The 20177-nt window shown below is 33.9% G+C and overlaps 1 protein-coding gene across 7 annotated transcripts in view; it reads left to right on the forward strand.

Moving 5' to 3' along the window:
* The window catches only part of GRIK2 (glutamate ionotropic receptor kainate type subunit 2), a 368787-nt gene that overhangs the window by 102434 nt on the left and 246176 nt on the right, over window positions 1-20177 (forward strand). For 6 of the 7 annotated variants that reach the window (XR_006014304.1, XM_042017417.1, XM_042017416.1 and 3 more), the window contains exon 3: window positions 16728-16895. Coding sequence is in view for 6 of the 7 variants with exons in the window: in XM_042017417.1 (XP_041873351.1) it covers window positions 16728-16895 (168 nt within the window). In the remaining variant the exon portion in view is untranslated. Of the gene's footprint in view, window positions 1-16727; window positions 16896-20177 lie in introns of those variants that run through there. The other variant, XM_042017419.1, reaches the window with a different exon arrangement.

Here is a 20177-nt window from a genome sequence, read left to right on the forward strand (position 1 = left end):
TATAAAACAGAATCCCTGTAAAAGACCAAGGATGTTTTATGATGGCTGTTTGTTTCAAAATGCCGTTAACACTAAATAATTAAACCACAGTAATAACTTAAACAGTATTCCGTAAAAAGAGAATAAATATGACGTTCAGTAGCAACGTGGTAACAAAGGGAAACTGGTAAAGAATAAGATATAAGCACATTGGTGTGTAAATACAAAAGTAATTATGAATGTGTGAGAGTACAGCTCATAAAGCTCTTGCTGTAGGACCTCATACTGTTACTGGCTCATGTGCATTTATCTCCCACACGTTAGATACATACACTCGGAGAAGAACAAACAAGTAAGAGGCTTGAAGGACAGTCTTTGATTTATCTTATCTGGGCTCTGTAATGAGCAGGAAGAAAAAGGACAGATTCCAAGAGCCTTCCAGCCTATTTATTTTGAATCAGTCTCTGCATGTGCCTTTTTTACTATAGTGGGAACTATCATACTAGCTTCAACAGTCTGACCCTTCAGCAGTAGGATGAATTTTGTACATGTTTGTTCTGAATACTCTGTAAACCTTTAGTGGGCAAATTCTATCTTTACAGATATTTTCAGCATACCTCCAAAAGGTAACCCAGAAAATTATTTTCATACGTATAAGACTAATTTTATTTTTTATCAATGGGTATGTATTGGCTTAATGAAAATTAATTTCTAGTTCAGGGAGGAAATTCTGTTTAGCTGGATCAGAAGGTCACTACTTCTATGTAACCTGTTTCCTGTTAATTATTTGAGCAGTCATTGCCAAACACTGATGCCTTAGTTTTTTGAAATGTGTGAAAAGTAACAAATCCAGACAAAATTTATATTTTGGTTTTTTAAAGTGTTTTTTTAAAGCAGGTTGGCATAGCTGAAAGTGACTAATATCTCTTTGTATGCATCTGTTTTGTGTATCATCTTCAGAAGGGCTGCTGAAATAAGATTTTAATTTTTCTCTAAGTGAAAAACAGTTAATGAGGTTCACCTGCAGGAAGTCATTGAGGATTGTGCAAGAGTATTTAGGAATGCTGGATATGTGTGTTCAACAAGGAGCAGCAGGGAAATCTGACCTCTTTTGAATAGCACTTTCAGCATACAATTAATCTCATTTTCAGGAAGATTATAAAGGCTGCTTACAACAACAAACTCAGAAGCGACATCCATCTTAAAGAAAACTAATTGTAGGTGAAATTGAATCCAACTCAGTGAATAGGATTCAGCTGCTATAATGTGGGTGCTATGAGATATATTGCCTCCAGCCACAGTTAAAAAAGCACTTGCAACTCCATTGAATCCTTTGCCATGCCTGCCAGCCTCAATAGGTTGCACCCTAAGACAGTCAGGAAAGGTGGTAGATACCTGTTTTTGGACAACTGAATCTTGCTTTTTGTCTCCTTAAAATTTGTCTTTCCAATTCAGCATTAAAATTTTAACTATGACTGCAAATAAACTTGAATTGCTGGGCTGATGAAGTCAAGAATAAAAAACAAACCAAACATAAAAGATGATTAAAAAAACTCTATGAAACCCATGCAACATAACTAACCCTTTGGCTCATAATTATCATTGAGGCTTTACTTGTGTTACATGACCAACAGTTGCATAAGAGTTTACTACTCAAAAAGCTGATTGTTTTTGGTCTGAAGTGCTACCCAAAAGTTACACTGTAAGTAAAAATTAGTAATGAGATCTTTTTAACATCAATAATCTGTTTCTTTTTTCAAATATAAAAATTATTTAAAGTTTTTCAATATTTTAAAAAGATAGGCAAAAAGGGTGCTTCAAAACAGCAAAGCTCATGGTAATATAAAGAGCTAAATGGAAAAAAAATGAAGGTTAATCATGTTCCTCTTTGATATAGGAGAATTGTGTTAGAGGTCTAGAAATGTAAAAAATGTAGCTGTGTTTTGACCACCAAAATATTAGATATAATTTTCTCTGACCTTTTTGTTCCATAAATTTTAATAACATATTTCAGTTGTACTCTGTGGCACTGAAGGTAAATTTATTAGGACCTTTATCTGTCAGCTGTGCTTGAGAAATACTAAATATTTTATACAAACTGTATAACTAGTGAGCAAATATGTCTTTTCACAATAAACACGAAATGGAGAAATTTAAATACCAAATTCAGAGAGATTCTCTCTCAGCATACAAACCACCTGTACTACATAAAGTTGTCTACTGCAGATATCACAAGTTCACACCATCAGAAAGAAGAAAAATTCCCCAACTCCAGAAATAAGACATATATATCTTGTGATGCTACTGGATTTGAAGCTACCTTAGGTGATGGCAACCTATTTCCACTGTCTGCAGCACTGAAATCTCCTTCTTGTTTGTTTTCTCCAATTCATACCTCTGCAAAAAAAGTGGCAATTAGCACTGAATACTTTATCACTTTCATCAAGTAAGGCCCTCTAGTTCTTGTGAGTGAAGAAACAGCGAATAAGAAAACTGTACCCACCATCTGCATGACATATAGGTTTTTGCAGAATTCTACCTTTCTCCAAGCTCTCTCTTTACCAGGTTGAATTATATTTTCCTGTTCACTCCTTATGTGAAATTCATCATACAATTTGTTGCCATCCTCTTTACCTTTCCTAGATATATTACTTAACTTTTGAAATGAGCAGGATTTGGCTCATGGTTCAGATACACATGGGTGCCAAGTACCCAAACTCTCCTTTTAGTCAAAGGAAGTCAGCAGATAAAATGGGCAAACTGATAAGCTGCAAAGGACTGATTTAATTTGAGATCTATTTGCATTTTAGAGACTCCTGTGTAGATAAGACATGAGACCTGGGAAAGATACATTCCTTTTCTGTGCCAGAGGCCAGGAGGGGTAAGTTCAACAAGGTCAGGTAGCCCATATGTGAGCATATGTATTGACTGTGCTCAGGTCAGCTGTTCTCCCAGGTCAAATGTGTGCAATGGGAACTGGTCCTGCTGGCACACCTATTGGATTCTGCATCTATTGGCTTCCACATCTCTTGGCCTCTACACATAACTGTCTAAATCTTGAACTTCAGTCGTTCCCTCCCTGCCCTGCCCATACCCCCTTCCTCTGTGGAGGGGATTAAAATTATGTGCAATGTGGAAGATACTGTCATGAAAGTAAAGCTTCCACCTTATACACTATTACAGAATTTATCTTTCAGTTTACTGTTTTAAACCCTTTCTCTCCTGTTTCATTGCTGATATTTAGACTGTTTTCCTAATGGAAATAGCTGGAATGATTCTGTCAATATCCTACCTCTTTTCTAAGTATGCTTCCTTCCTTGAATACCTGAAATCAGACGTTGTGAAAGTAAGATTTGTGAAAAAGGTGGCTAGATATTCATATCTATATGTTCATATGCCTAAACCAGAATGATCATCAGTGAAGGCACTATTTTTCATTAGACACTGACAAATACGGTTGTAAGACATAGATTGCTTGAGACCACATTTTATATGATACCTATAATTCATGGAACATCTTTTTCCTTTTAAAAAACTTGTGTTCTCTGTGGATGTGCTTGGAGAAAGAAGAAAAAAACACCTCAGCATGGGAAGACACTGATTGTACTGAATGAAAAAAATAATTTCTGTTTGAACCATGTAAATTAGAAGAAAAACATGGCCACTGAGATTAGCTCAATTGGTTGGAGCAAGGTGCTAATTAGGCCAAGGCTGTGGGTTCAATCTTTGTATAGGCCATTCACTTAAAAGTTGGACTCAATGATTATCATGGGTCATTTCAACTCAGAATATTCTGTGTAATTTCATGATACTGCCTAGTCTTCTGTTACAAATACAAGCCTTCATTGTGGTCAAAGTAGTTTAAAGCATTTTAGAATTTTTTTTTTAAGTATATAATTGTAAATTAAAAAAGGAAAGCAAATACTCTGGTCATGGATTATGGTATTCTGGTTAAAGATGTATGTGTTTGGCCATGCACTAGAAAAATATAACGAAGAGGGAATAAAAAGGAAGAGTTGCTTTGTATAAGATAATAGTAAATATTTAATCCAAATACAGGGTTCAGATAAGGTAGGCTGCATAACTTTTTTGCCAAAACAGCTTTTCATTTTTCTCAAGAGGTTTCTAATTCAGTAATTAAAATGTAATCATCAAATTAGGGAACAACATTTTAGAGCATAATTATCATATTAGCAAATAACTTCTTAACATCTATATTCTTAATAAAACAAAATATCTGCTCATAATTGAAGATCAATCTAAACCCAAACTCTGGATACAACTAGTTCTGAATTTCGAGATATAGATGGAAACAGAGTAAAGGTATATCCTGTGGAAGAATCATTTGCACATCTAGATTGCATTTCAATCATTAGGAATATAAACACCTTCCCTCTCATGGAAAAGATTAATTGGGTAATTATTTAGAAATACAAGTGACAGTCAAATTTATTGCAAATGAGAGAGGAGTGTAAGGTACTCAGTATCTCTGTACTTCAGATCAAGTATTTTTACCTTCTGCTTGTGTATGACACTTTCCCCCAGACCCTCCAATAATAATACTGCAGGCTGTGAATTAAACACTGCTGGTTTATCACTGGAGATGTGACTCAGTATCTGTGATATGCAGCATACTGAAACTGACCCTCATTTAACATTTTTGCTTCTTTACTTCAAGGGCCTGCTGGAATCTGTTCTTCGCAGGAGAGTGCCATAAATCATTAGTTTCTGAAGCACTCAAACTTCATATACATTGACACATTTTTTATTGATACTTATCACATTAAATTACTTTAGAAATATGTATCTGTGGCAAAACTTGTTCATTTGTTATTAATATTTAGAAGAGAATTTAAATTTGTATTTCTTTTATTTATGGAATTGATACAGTAAATTTCAGTCATTTTGTGGAGAGCCTTGTCTAAATTTCTTCTGCTAAGCTTGTTTGCATTAGTCATACTGAGGTTTTAATTGTCTGGGCCACATTACAAAATGAGTAAGCTTCACTGTTGCTGTGACTTAGGAAATAGACAAGTTCAAGAAATCTGAACCGATGCATTTTTAAAACTTTAAAATTAAATCTGCTCAATTTAGCAGCAGAAACTCAAAAAGGTAATTATTGAGACAACACAAAAATATCCATTTTTCCAACCCAAGTTCGTACAGAAATAGTGATGATTTTTCTAAATAACATTCAATAACCCACCTTGGTCTTCTGAAAATTGCTTCTAAGTATCTAAGCCTTATGCTCATAGTAGCACACACCATACTTTAATCAGGGTAGTAGTACTTTTGGCAAAAGTGATTTTGATGAGGTTGTTGCTAAGATGAAAAGATAACGACTTAATTTCTAAGCAACTCTCTAATGTAAACAGTTTTGGAAACGGAACATTTGAGTACTGAAGAGAAACATTAGTTATTTTAACTGCATTTGTCACATTTAAAACTCATCCATCAGTCTGATTTTGAAGGGTTTTCTTTTGTTGTTGTTGTTGTTTTTAATCTTTTATGACTATTATAAATTTTCCTGGAATTTCATAGCATTTCCATAGCAGTGATTTCCAACTGTTCAATTGTAATACAGTCAGAAAACACCTTGAAAAGAAGCAAAAATCCCTCAAGCAGTACTGAAGAAAATCTATGTTTCAATAGGTCTAAGGGCAAAATGGAAACAATAAACAGTTCCAGTTAATACATTGTAATACAGCAGCAGTAGGAAGTAGTAATGAATTACTACTAAGTAAGGCAAACATGATGCAGCAAACGAAAGATTGGAAAGCATTTTCCTGAAATATAAAAATAACTGAAATTTTTTTTTCTCACTTTATACAAGCATAAAAATAGGGATTGTTCATATTTATAGTTCATACCACTCATAGAATGATATCGATGCTCTGCATTTGTTACACAGATGTATATGTGTGCATATATACATACATATGTATATTTTTTTATATACAGTCTAGATAGGTTTTTAGGTCCTTTTTTTTTTCCCCTTGAATAAATTAGAAAATAAGAAATGTTTCAGGTTACTGAATGATGCTATGCGCGGAATTCTTGAGAGAAGGAAGAAAAATATGAAAATACAGTTTTTGAACTTGCTAAAATCACTTAAGTATCTACAAACTCCTAAACATTTGAATATTAAGCACTAAAATAAAAAAAGTCATCCTAAAGCTGGTGATAACTATTTAAATATTTAATTTCTGAAGAAGATTCTGCACAGGGATCCAGATACTAAAATTTCACTTACTTTAATGGTGGTCACAGCATTTGGTAGGCCATAGGTCAGGCTTTTTTTTTGTTTATCCATTTGCAGGATTCACATTTTAGTCTTTTGTGACTGCAAATGAACTTTTTATTGGCTTTCTTTAATGTCCAAAGTCATGACATTGAGTGTTCTTATTTTAAGAATGAAATGGATTTTTTACAATGTTTTGCAATTTCAAGCTTTTGTGAATAATTTTAAGAAAGTTTTTGTTCCTTTATATTTTTGGAAAGAGGAAAAGGACCTTATTTATTTTCAGGATTTATATAGGCTCAAGTGTGAGAATTCGTTTAGTTTTCTTTTCCTATAGAAAAAAATTGCGTATTTTGTGATACTCATTTTCTAGATCTTGCACTGTTTGGTTTTTTCCTTTAAATTATCTGCTTGGTCTTAGCAGAATGAGTCAAATTATCTGGATAACTGGGATTTGACCCTGAAGGTACTCCTGGCTAGCACATGCTGATATTTGATGTTGAAGATGCATTAGAAATTACCTAACCAGAAAGGGCAAGCAGAAGGAGACCTGACCATATGACACCAGTCTGTTAAGGTGCACTGGTATTGTGGCAGGAATCAAAGAATTAAGTAAGAAAGCAAGTTGGAAGCTAAAGGCTGGGACTGTTGATTACTCAGGAAGAAAACCTGAGTCCTGGCCCTGAATTTCCCTCCTATTTAAGCATTTTCTACAAGAAATTGATTGGATAAGAAGCAAATAATCTAGAAATCATGGGCTGGCTCCTCTTTCATAACTAGCAGAGGCACACAGAAATATATGATCATTTCAGGCTTGCTCTTTTTTTTTTAGATCTTGCAAACTGAAAATTCCTGTGTGGCAGCCTATCTTCAGTAAAAGTCGAAAATTATGTTGCGTGTAAGTGTGCTGCCTGCTGGGTAGGACATCGTTCTGAACACTGTGTATAATGGAATTTGTTTGCTGTTTTATAGGCAAATGCTTTAACAAGACTTTTGAAAAAAAAAAAAACCCAAAACCCACATAATCACAAGCAGTATATTTCGTTGAAGTTGTCTTTCCATGTAAGCTGCACATTTAGCTTTTACTAATTAAGAGTCTTCTGACTTTTATGAAGTTTAAGCCCTTTTCTGTTTAATCTTTATATGTTGAGAGATCCAAGCATGAGCTTCTTATAATGCAGTATAAGAAGTATAATCTCTACCTGCTTGGATGTCTTTAGTTCCTGAAAACCCTTCTGTTTTCCAGGAATTTTGAAGTGATTTGTGGTAACTGTCTAACCATGGTCTCTGTGAATTTCTTTGGAGAAATTAGATATGTGGCTTTCCTAAACTCTGCTTGAAAAATTGTGGTAAAATTTGACATTCTGTCCCTACTCTCTTTTATCTTATTAAAGCAAAACTGAAAAAAAACCCCCCAGAACAAAAACCCAAACTGAAACAAAAAATCTCCACATTTTTCTCCAGCTTTTGCATGTGGACATATTAGTATTATTTAGCACAACATTGTAGGAGTTAAGTTCAAAATACATTTACTTTTTTAATGTTAACTTATTTCTCATAAGTGAGCCACTTTTATTTTAAAAGCAAGTGAAAACCTGGATACAATTTCGTTCGCTGTCTGTGTATGGTTTGGCTTTTCAAATGTGATTCCAGACACAAACTAACATTTAAGAAGACAAATAGCATGCAGCATAATGGAAAATAGAAATCCTGTCCTGATGCAATATTGTTAGCCTTTTTCTATGGTTTGTATGATGAGGTTAGAGGACTGGTTGTGTCAGTGTTTTAATACATTTTATGACTCTTTCTAGAATGAAATGAAATGGTTTATGATTTATCTTTAGACTTATAAGTAGGAAAGTTAGAAGATGGTAAATGCCTAGCAAGTAGCCTATAAGCAGACATAAAACTTTCATAACGGCCAGTGTAAGACTATTTCTGTAAAATTTAGGCATTTAAGTTTGCATATTATCTCATTTAAAGAAGTTTTGGAGAAAAAAGTTTTCTTCATGGATACTTAGAAGCTTTTCATCTGGGTATTGACTGTCTCTAGAAAAAAAAAAGGTAAAGAAACAAACATGTTTTTTTAAGGCAGTTCAAAACATTTTGTTACCCAAAGTAAGGAAAAGCACATTTTAGTAAAATCTCCTGAGGCCACTTTTGTAGTCAGACTTAATTTAGTATTTTGTTTCCTTTTGTTACTGTGAATCATGAGAGGCTAATTATTATGTGAGTGTGATAATTACATTGATATTATCAAGTGTATTCTGTAATACATTGCATAGCATGTCAGAGAAAGCTAATGTACATCCCTTGAAGTAGGAAGAAATCTTATGGATAGTAGATTCTAAAACTGTAGAAGAATGTGTTCAGGTATTGTTATTTTATCTGTCATCTTTACTCGTGCTCTATTGATATTCTGACTGAGAGGAGTGACAGTCATAGAGATGCTGTCAAAAGAGGTATTTTATAAATATAATGCGTATTTCAGCCTAGTAATATCTTTTAAAGCTGTATTTTATTTATTTATTTTCTAAGCATATTTGGAACCATGCTGATGAAAGGGAAGATTCTGATGTGAGTTGTTTGTCACATCTGACTTGAAGATGGTAGAATTCCAGTTACATTTAAAACAATTTTGAAGATACTTATCATTTGTATGTACTTAGCTTTTAAAACATTTTTCACCAGTTTTATAAGGTAAGGAAACTTTTGTTCAAATGAGATCCACAGTTACTATGTCCTCATATGACTCCTTATTATTTCCTTACATTTAAGAAAAACAAACCAAACTCCATCTTTTGTTATTTAACATTAGCAACATAAACCTAACATTGACTGATTATTTAGCCTGTTCTTTATTGCACAATCAGAAAAGATACAGTTTTATTTTATTAAATTAGTGGATAATTCAAATCCTAAAAGGATTTTGACATGCCTTAAAGTTGTCAGTTTCATGCAACTACACTAAAATATCAATTCAAATATAACTTAGATGCTGAAGTTAATAGTTTTTATAGTGCAAAATTTGCAGGATCCCATGATCATGCCTTCATACACTGATTCCATGAATGCCTTTAACAGAAATTGTATCTTATTTCAAAACATGTTAGATTTTACAATAATTGTGCCTGTATTGCAATGTCGAGATGTTTTGGGATGAAATATTTATTTTTAGGAAAAGCTTCTTGTCCAATATAGTGCAGGAAATCAGTAGCAATTAAAGTAAACCCCTAAAATTCCAGATCCTGCTTCCTTCCTCCAAACCCTATGTGCACTCAGAATGGATAAAGGTTACTGCTGAAGAGTGCTGTCTTTTTCCACAGTGCCTTACCCACATAAAAGCAGCTTCAAAATCAAATAACCAGCATTTTCTTTGTCAAGTAATCCTTTTCAATTTTTCCTGTTGTGAGATTCAGAAAGCTTTCAATACAATTTTGAAAAGAAGTAATAAAAACATGGTATGGTTCAGATTCACATTACTTTATTCTAAATCTATAATTCCATAAACTACATTACTTTATGGAAAACATTGTAAAGAAGAAAATTTTTCATTAATTTTTAACATCTTGTCTGAAAGTGATTCGATTTCTTAAATCCTGTTCCAGACAGAAATGGCTAAGATGTAATTTTGTTCTGTATTTATAGGAAGCACAAGTTTAAGCTATCAACCTTTAAGGAGTTCTTTGAACTGCCTCTATAGCTTTCAAATCCATAACAGGACCTGAAAGAGGATTATCAGTACAGTGAATAGCACACTTGGTTAGGGCCGAAATGCCTTCAGCCAGCAGCCTCGATCAGTCACTGTAGCTCAGCACCTACCATGTCCACTCCTTGCAGTACCACACATGCCATGTCAGTGATACTGGGTGTTTTGGATGAGCCTCTTCACTGCCTTCTGGCTATACCTCTGTTGGAGAAGTGTAGTCCATTCACACTTCCAAAAAGCCATCAGTTCTGTCTCTGTAAATGTCTGTAGTGTAATACCATCCTCTGAGCTCTCAGTAATGTGCTTTTGACTTATTATCTTCTCCATGTAGTACCTCCTTGCACAATCACTGGCTCTGATTACCAAATGGCCAGTTTCAAAATTGGAACATGTCAGATATAACATATATTTTAATTGTATAATACCAGATAGAATTGCTTGCATTCTGTCTTGAAACAGTTTTTTAAAAAGTTGTTTATCACAGATAGCAGTTACTCCTTTCTCCCAAATTTTCCATTTAATTAAACAAAACCTGTCTGAGAGTTGTTTATCACAGATAGCAGTTACTCCTTTCTCCCAAATTTTCCATTTAATTAAACAAAACCTGTCTGAGAGTTCATGTTTTCTGAATGTGAAATAATAAAAAAAAGAGATTTCTGTTTGTCATATCAGGATTAGATCTGAGCAACATAATTATCTTAGATTCAAAGTTCCTTTAGAACTTAATATAAATTTAGTATTAAAATTTAAATATATTTGTACGCTTTCGAAGTAAAATGATGGGAAGAAATATTATTGGGCTTTAATATCAATTTTTCTTCAGGCTCTCAGTCCCATTTTTAATGTTACCTAAGAGAGAGGTTTACATTACTATGTTTAAAGAGTTAGTATATCATTAAAAAATAGTGTTCATGTCACATGTGACAGATGCTAGTTTTTATAACATATTAATAAAGATCTTCATAACTGTCAGTAAATTTGTGCAGATTGGTGCATGTTGATAATATGGCTTGATGTTAAAAAATGTATAGCTATTAATAAGTAGTGTGTGTATGTGCAAGACCTCTATCCACTTGGTTTGATATTAGAAAAAAAGAAACTTAATTTTATATCTCCATTCAAGGAAATCACAGTTAAAAATAAAATTAAGATTAATGTTACATTTTCCATAACTTTGTTAATGTGAAAAATGTTATGTGTGAATGATTTTTTAATTTTTGTATCCTGGTTCCACATTTAAAAACCATGGAAGTTTTAATTTTGTGTGAATAGTTCATACATTTGCAATATTATTAAAAGCAGTTATTTTAGACTAAGTAATTTCAAGTAGTCTGTAAGCTTCATTTCGCCTGATTTGATAGATTATGATCTGAGGTAATGTGGCCTTCTGTTACATGTTTAAGGGTTTAATTTTTCAGAGGGCACAGACTGCAAAATAGCCTGCAGCTGTAATTAGATAGCATTCATTTCTAATGAAACAAACAGGTGACTGTGACTGTTCTAGAAACAAAGGAGAAATTCTTTGATTTAATATTAGCCAGATAAGCTATTAGCTTGTTTGGAGTCCTACTTGGATACTTTTGAAGCTCGCTTGAATGAGGATTTTTTCAAGTAGGTAACAGTAGCTCAGGTTTCATGCTATGACACTATTTCAAAAGTTCTGTACATGTAAGAGGAGCAGAGATTTCCTAATAAGTTATTCTGGAACTTTTAGTTATCTAGTGGTTTGTGCAGTTAAGCAGTTTTGTACTTTCTGCTGGGTTTTGTCAGATGTTACATGGAGGCGATAATACAAAATACACAAGATGGTGATCTTCCAAGGGGGCCCTGTTGCGGAATAGAAATGGAAAATTGAATCATTCAGAGGGTTAACCTATTATTTGTGAAATTAGGTACTTTAGAGCAGGAACATTTTTTGGGGGGGAATAATTTTCGCCAAGACATGTAGCAAGCTGACTTTTTTTTCCTCTGGATTTTGTGTTTAAGAAAATTATTTGAAAACTGGGGAAAACCAGGATGACTTGTAAAAAACAAATGTCAATTCTACTACAGTTTTTTGAAGGAAAATGCAGACTTTTTCATTTGAACAATTTCAGGACAAATTTTTTTGGACTTGCATAATTATAAACTATTTTAGATTTTCTGTTTCCTTGGAAAATAGTAAGGACATCTACATTATATCCTTTTCGGTAAAATATTACTATTTTTTTTTTCCAATGGTTTTTGTTTCTGAAGAAACTGTTATCATATCAGTATTACATTGATTATTGACTTTTTCCTATTTGTTATGGTAAAAGAACTTGGTCATATAAATATTTTGTTCAATAGAGACAGCTAATGAAAAATCCTAGTGGATTTCAGGTACACTAAAAGCAGTTCTTTCATATCAACTTTAACAGGAAATTTGAATTATCCCAGACGTCACTTCAAAGATGCAGTATTTAGAGAATATTTTTCAATTGCTCTTGCTTATCTGGCTTGGATTGGTATGTCTGAAATATTCCTCATCATTATGATTCTTCAGGTGTTGATCCATCCTAAAAATCGGGTGAGCTTTATCTAAGTGGTTATTGTGACAGTAAAAATTGGAAGTGCTCATCTATACAGCAGTCACCTACTGTACACAGCCTATAAAACTTCATGGGCTGCAGATTGAGCTGTAGATGTGTGATCCCATATTCCCTGGTGTCACTATTATAGGGCAGAGACAAACTGCCTTATCATTAACACTGTAAATGAAGAAGCCACATATGAGACCACTGAAACAAGTTAAGACTTACTTATATATTTTTTTTACTGCTTTTACATTTTCTCTCTCTGTTTTGAGGTAGAAGTGGAATTGCAGCCTATTCCTCCAGGATGTGCTGCTGGTTGTGTCTGAGAACTAATGTTTCTGCCTATCATGGGTCTATAAACTCTGTTAAAAAACCCCCAAATCCCAACACCTGCATTTTTTGAGCTGTTAGAGAGAGATAGGAATTGGTTTGGCTGCTTGTCCACATACCAATGGCAAGACTTATGACTCTTCAGTCTGCTTATCTGAAGGCTTGCCGTGCATTCCTCAATTTGATTATTAATAAGGCTGTCCTGAATACAAAGTAAAGCAGCAGTAAAGAACAGCCTGCTTGGGAGGGAGCAACATGACAGGATATGCTATGGCAGCTTCAGGATGCCAATATCCCTTCATAATTGAGTATATCTGAACTGGAAAGCCAATTATTTTATTTTCCTTTCCATTTTTTAAAAAAGTGCGATGTAATTAATGGCTTGTCTCCCAGTATTAAGCCAGTGGATTTGTGTGACATTGTCTTTAAAATTCTCAAAGTTGGGGTTTTTTTGCTGTTATATACATACTCAGTAACAAATATAGGAACAAAATAGTTAGTTTAAAGTTACTGAATAAGTTTCTATTTCTTATGCAGCAATGGAAAAGCACAATTTAAAACTTGTCATTCTTGTCAAGGCTTGAACTCATTTGTGTCTCTTTGCTGAGCATCCTGGAAACATCTAATACACAGACTTCCAAGCACACTTACAAGGTTTCTCCATCTGGAGAATGAGGAACTGTTTTTTTAATATGTTCTGATATTCAGAACGCAGACGTGTGTCTGTCTAAGCTCCTGCTCTGCTTAGTGGGCGAGTTCAATTTAAACTGTTTAGACATTCAATTAAACAATGGTGCTGCCCTGTGTGCTGTATCAGGTTGGCCAAAGCTGTATTCACTACTGAGGAACCTGGCATTTTCAGACATTTTGAAAATTAGTAGGACATGGAGCACTTTTGAGAATCAGTTGATTTGAGTCTCTTAGTGTGAAGGTTAAGGTGAATCTGCCAGCATCCAAAATATTTTACTATATATTTTACTAAACTGAAATTAAAGGAACCTAGTGGATTTCTTACAACTTACAGGTTAGAAAATAGTCAGGAAACTTCAAATATATGATCTAATTTATATTCCTCTAGGGTTCTTATTTTTAATTTCAGTGTCTACCTAGTGTAAAATATGAAAACATTCAGGAGCAGAAGATATGTTTTCTTTCCTCCGAGCAAAATATCCTAATCATAGACCAACAGAAACAGGTTATTCTACTTCTCTTTTCCTTAGAAATGGAAATATACGCCAAAACAAACAGATCACATGATGCCAGGTTTGGTTTTTTCTATCACAGGGACGGAGAATAAGTCAGTGAGTGAGGGAAGAAACCACTGAATGGTGCGTGTGGGCAGTTACATATCATGGCCACTCACAGGATATACCATCTTCAAAAAATTGTCTTACTATATGGTGGACTGCCACTAACATTAGGAGTTACCTAGATATGCAAGGTCAAAATAAAATTTCATTTTTTATTTTTTTTATGCTGGAAGTAGTGCCTGCATTCTTGACATGGAAGTCCCTGTCCCGAGGATTTAGAAATCAGAATAATGAAAAATGCAAGAATAAAGAAGGAAGATTGTCTTGAGCTTCAGACACATTGAAATTACGGAAGAAATCTTCCATTGTAAAAACTTCAGGAGGAGAAAGATACTGTAATGTTTATTTCTTTTTATTGAGGCATTTTATCTCAGGATATAATATTTTTTTTGTAATTGTTTGTATGATACTGGTTTATTCAAATATATTTGAATAACTGCCCTTCAGATGTCTTTGAAAAACCTGTGAAATCTATCTTAATTTTAATTTTGTTTATGGAAATGTCTTTTTATTTTCTCTGAATATCTACACTTATAATTTACTAATAATTTTTAAATTCCTGCAACAATTTTTAAATATTTTCCCCAAATCAAAATACTATCCTCCTATATGTCACCATTTGAATGGCAATGTTTAGATTCTATAAGTCTTAGCAGCACATAATCTTGTCTATTAGAATATATTTCCCTGAACAGAGCACTCCCATTAACTTCAAAAGCAGTAGGTTGCCTTTCATGTTCATATTCCATTATTGTGTGAATAAACATGGTCATTCTTTTCAGTTTTAAATTGTATGAGGCTTATATATTTACTTGAAAATTATCTAAGTTTCTTAGGTCCTCCAGTTTTGTAAATATTGGTTACTGATTATTTTATATATATATATATATATATATATATATGTGTGTGTGTGTGTGTGTGTATATTCTATGCTCAATCAGTTTGGATTTCCCTAGATTTTTAATCTTTTCTTAAGAGTCTGCCTTTCCCATCATTGCCTCTTTTCCAGTTTGAAATGACTAATGCTTAAATAATTATTAGTAACATCTTATCTCAGTGGTTAGGGCTTGTGCTGTTAAAGTAGTATTATATGAGCATCTGCTCCTATGGCTCTTGCCAGAAATTAAAAGGCTTATCCGCAGCAAAAAAAGGTTAAACCCTCAATTCTGTAGTGAGAAATGAGTTGCAAGAGGCAGGAGATTTGCAAAATGAAAAGCCTTTTATATTTAATATTATCAGTAAATACTAAATACACAACTTTTTGCTTTACCAACAGTTTATCTGCTTGGTTACTCACAAGACTGTTTACAAACTGACTGCAGTTTTTGAAATTCAGTTTGATCCAGTCGCTGGATATTCAGATTCTGAGAGCTTCTTTCTGGGAAAGTAGCGGTGTTGAATAAATTTTTTTTGGGCAGTTCAAGTCCAAGTGGCAACATTGGAAATGAATAAATACAAGGTAGGAGAGAGTGAATGAGTATTATTTCTTTCAGAGGCACAATGCTTGGCTTGTAATTAGTGATCCTGAGACGATGGCCATTGTCTGTCCCTCAGTATTGCCAGATGGCTGTTAGCATGAGGGCTGAAGAGACTGTAAGGATGCTGGTCATTTTAGAGGCATTCCATGTCACCATCGTAAGGACATATCTTCAAATTATGTTTATTGTCACAATACCCTTGTCCTTTCCAGATCCAAGAATAAATTATACTACCCCAAAGTATGTATAAATTTACATTCCATGGGCAATGATATCTCAATGAGAAAAGCTGAAGTGCAGCACTGTGTCACAAACATATTTGTTTCATTTATGATTAAGGTTGGCTCAGAAGTTCTAGAAATTCTTTGTTGCTTGGGGCTTATCCTACATATATTGGTAGCATGCCGTATGTGGGATGGTTTCATTGCAGAATGGAGGTTATGCAGGATTCCTGTATTTACTGACAATGAAGTTAGCATCTACATGCAGTTCAGGGCAAAAGAGCAAAATCTGAACTTTTTGCTCAACATATTTATCAGTTCAATCGAACAGTCATGCTAAAATATAATTTTGATTTCTGGAGGCAATTTGAGGCATCCCAGCTCCATGCTCCTTTGTATGTTTTTTTTCCAGTGAACTGTCATTCATTATTCATGTATTATAAGTTGAAAGTCAGAATCCAGAAGTCTCCTTTCCATCTGCCACACACACATAGGTTGTGAAAGATCTGAAAGGGGCAAATGTATTCATTTCAAGTTTAGCTGTATAAAATAGTAACTTTAGTAATAGTAGCTATGTAATAATTAAATACCCTTCATCTCTCTCCTGTTTTTCTTCTAAATTTTGTGGTTAATGTATAAAGGTAGATTTTTTCAATTCACAATGCTAAAATGAGTATTGTATGGAAAAAAACGAACAGGGTTTCTTCAAAGTAAGTCCTAATTTTTGCTGGTTTATTTATTGTCTGACTCAAAGCTCATAAAAATCATGAGTTACACTGTATCAGGTTTATTAAATTAAATATTTCAGGCTGATGGATCTTTTCCAAAAAGATGATTAAAGATGTTATTTTATGCCCTTTTTGCTTACTAATTTTTTTTTCTTTTGTCTTTGTCCCTCTACCAGGAGGCATTTTTGAGTGTGTGGAATCTGGTCCAATGGGAGCAGAAGAATTAGCCTTCAGATTTGCTGTGAACACAATCAACAGAAACAGAACTCTTCTGCCAAACACCACATTAACATACGACACACAAAAGATAAATCTCTATGACAGTTTTGAAGCATCCAAAAAAGGTAACCTTTTGCATAATTAATTTTTTTAATGAAGAACTAGGATTCAGTTTACTTACCTGAAAAAATGTCTATCCAATGAAGCCATGTGCAATGAGACTGTGACATTATTGCTGCTGACATTAAAGAGCTGCTTTATTAAAGGTTGTAGTGGTAACCGTTTGACAGTACACTGCCACTTTTGCTCCCACTGACCCTATCTAAAATCTATTGCCTTAAATATTTAAAATCTGAAATAAATTTTGCTGAACATTGTGACTTGGATGTTTCTGAGATCAGCTCCTTTGGAGTGAGAAAACACTATCTCCAGACTTTATCCAGCAAAATGCCAAGTTCCCCCAAATTCTGCTGAACCTGGGATTCAATTTTAAGCATTCAATCATTTTAAGTACATCTTCACAAATGCCTTTATATAGTTAATCATGCGTGGACTTCAAAAGGGAAGTAGTAGTTGTAATTTTGTGCAGCTTATATCAGCATGGCATAAAACTAAGCCTAATATTAAGTCTATTCTTAAGCCTATCACTATCAGGGACATGTCTCGGTCTGAGTTAACCTCTTTTCTCCTAAATGTAAATGATATGTTTACAGAAGAATTAAAAGTTAAAATAATTTTGAATACTTTTCTTAAATTTTAAAATCTTTGATTCTCAAAAAAAGCCAAATTTTCAGATTGCTTTACATTTAAGTCAGGGACAAGTTTCTGCATCATTGCTGTATCCTAAAAAGTGCAAACACCAAAAAGTTCAGTATGTATTTATGGAAGAAAATATGAAGCTTCCTGTCAAAACTCAGTAGGACTGAATTTTGCATTGTATTAAATGCTCTTTAAAAACATATTTTTATAAATTGAAGAGCAAATTTCATATGGATGTTATATGTAAAGAGAAAATAAGAAGGGTGAAAGAATTGAAGGCCAGCATCCAATTGGTGTTACTTATGGCAGGTTTTTAGCCTAAATTTGCCAAGTGGTCTGGTCCCAACATGTCTCTACCAAGCACTGAAGACAGGAAGCTTTATACAATAAGGGATTTTTGGTGTTATAGTGGGCTAAGAAGAGTGAAAACATTTGATACAACATTAGAAATTATACATAAGGGAAAGCTCCTGTGTCATGATGAATGTACATGAAAGATGTCTTAAAAGTGGAATTTAATACTGATTAAATATTCAGTTTAGAACTTAAGGGGAATTTTTTTCTCTTTTACTATAACAGATCAACAGACTTAATCTTGCTAACCTGTTTTATCTGCTTATTTGACAAATAATTCAAATATAGAGACTTGTTAGGCATGAAAAGAGAGTATCCTTATTTGTATAGAAATACAGTGTGGTCATTGAAAGATGCTTTGATTTATGAAAAATTATAGACAAAATATTTATGCTTAGCAAGACGGTTTCTTTGCAGGGTAGTGTGTATGGTAGAAGAAAGAGGCAAAAATACTTATTGTAATAGTGTATCTTTGAGTTATTTTGGATGATGGATTAAAGCAGGTTTTGAGAGAGACTACTCTTTCCTTTCCATCTCAGCCAACAGTGTATAACGGGCTGATTCTTAAATCTGTTTCTTTCATTTGCCTTGCCTTCTCACCTTCCAAATTCAACTGCGTCCTGACTCCTGCACATGCTGACTTGTGAAATCTAATGGGGCAGTTTCTCCCCATTCCTGAGGGAGGATGTAGAGAGCAGAGAAATTTCTCCTAAGCTCTTTAATTCTTTAACTCTTTCCTGAGAAAATGCAACTACTTTTAGCCTTCACTTGGGGTTTGCTAGCCCTAATATTATGTTGCTAATTCTTAGCAACATAGACTATAATAGCTGAAGTTAGAATGGCAACATGCTATTGATTAGATAAATTGAATGGATTGCATATATTATTTTTTCCCACTTGCATCTTGGATGAGAATGCAACACTTTATTTGTAACTGGTCAGGGTATATCAAAATCTGTGTAATCTTCCAGTGCTAATAGCTTTTTGCATCATCAATTCACAATACAGACAACTGCATTTGTGCTCACAGGTGCTTTAGTTCAGAATCAAAGACTAAAGGTTAACACAAAATGGTTCATTTTATTATGATGGATCCAAAGCAGAATTTTAACAATGATGTTTAAGCATTTGACTCATTTTTGTGGTTCATTATCATGTCCATTAGTGAGCAGGCAGGCTCTGCATCAAAAATAGCCTGTTTAGACCTCTTATTAACATATACTTTTGAAGTTGAATATAGATGACTTATTAATGGATTTTTAAAGGTACTATATGAAAAAGCAACCTGAAGGCAAGATGATATTTCCAAGCTACTGTTTTAGTGAAGGATAATGTAAATGCAACAAAATACCCCTCAATGTGCTAGGAAAATTGGTATGCGTCTGATACAGCTAGTGCCATATTAAATCACGTGTGAAAGCATTATTCAAATCTTAGAAAGAGGAAAAAAAAATCCATTGAAAAGCCATCTGGTAGCTATTGCTGTTGTTAGTGATCCCATTTACTGACATTTGCATAAAGCTTGTTGATTACTCTTAGGAAGGGCAATATTAGCATAAATGTTTTTTTATTGAGCTAGTCATTTAGGCAACACACCGAATAGCAATGAAGATCCTGTGTGTCTGACAAGTTTATTTAAACCACCGGTGTTCTGCAGCAATAAGAAGGTGTGCCAGCATAGTTTCTGGAATGCACTTGAAAAACTTAGGAATATTTTCATCAAATTGAAAAGAATGTGCACAACAAAACAATTAATTTTGAATTGATGAGGAAAGCAATGCAGCAAGATGTGTTTCTACTGCTTGTTTCCTCAGCTGTCAGGAGCATTGATGGTGGAGTAACAGAATTAATCAAACCCCATACAAATACTCATGTCTAGTTTGGTTTTCATTACTTCTCTCTACCAAATGAGTTGTTTTCCTAGAAGACAGAGTCTGTTTTTCAGAGCTGCATGCTCGTAAAAGTTATGCCTATGGTAATGAATGACATAGGAGCAGGGCATTGGACAAAACTCTGGTCTTCACTGTTGACTATTTTTTCCTGCCTTCTTTTTGGCATATCCTAACCAAAATTCGACAAGATGATAGTGCAGTATGCTGTGGGAGATAACACAGACCAGAGACTGCTAATGAACAATTTAGGTAGGACCACCCTGCATCAAAGAACAGGAAGCTGAACCACTTGAATACAGCAGTATCATGTCAGTGACTCTCAGGGCCAGTTTTATATACTCGTACAAGTACATCAAAACTGAGCATTTCCAGTTTTTGAGAAGGGACACTGAATTTTTTTCA

This window comes from Corvus kubaryi, unplaced genomic scaffold, assembly GCF_017639235.1.
Source record: "Corvus kubaryi isolate FWS band 111438036 unplaced genomic scaffold, C.kubaryi_AGA036_p1.0 split3-73, whole genome shotgun sequence".
Taxonomy (NCBI): domain Eukaryota; kingdom Metazoa; phylum Chordata; class Aves; order Passeriformes; family Corvidae; genus Corvus; species Corvus kubaryi.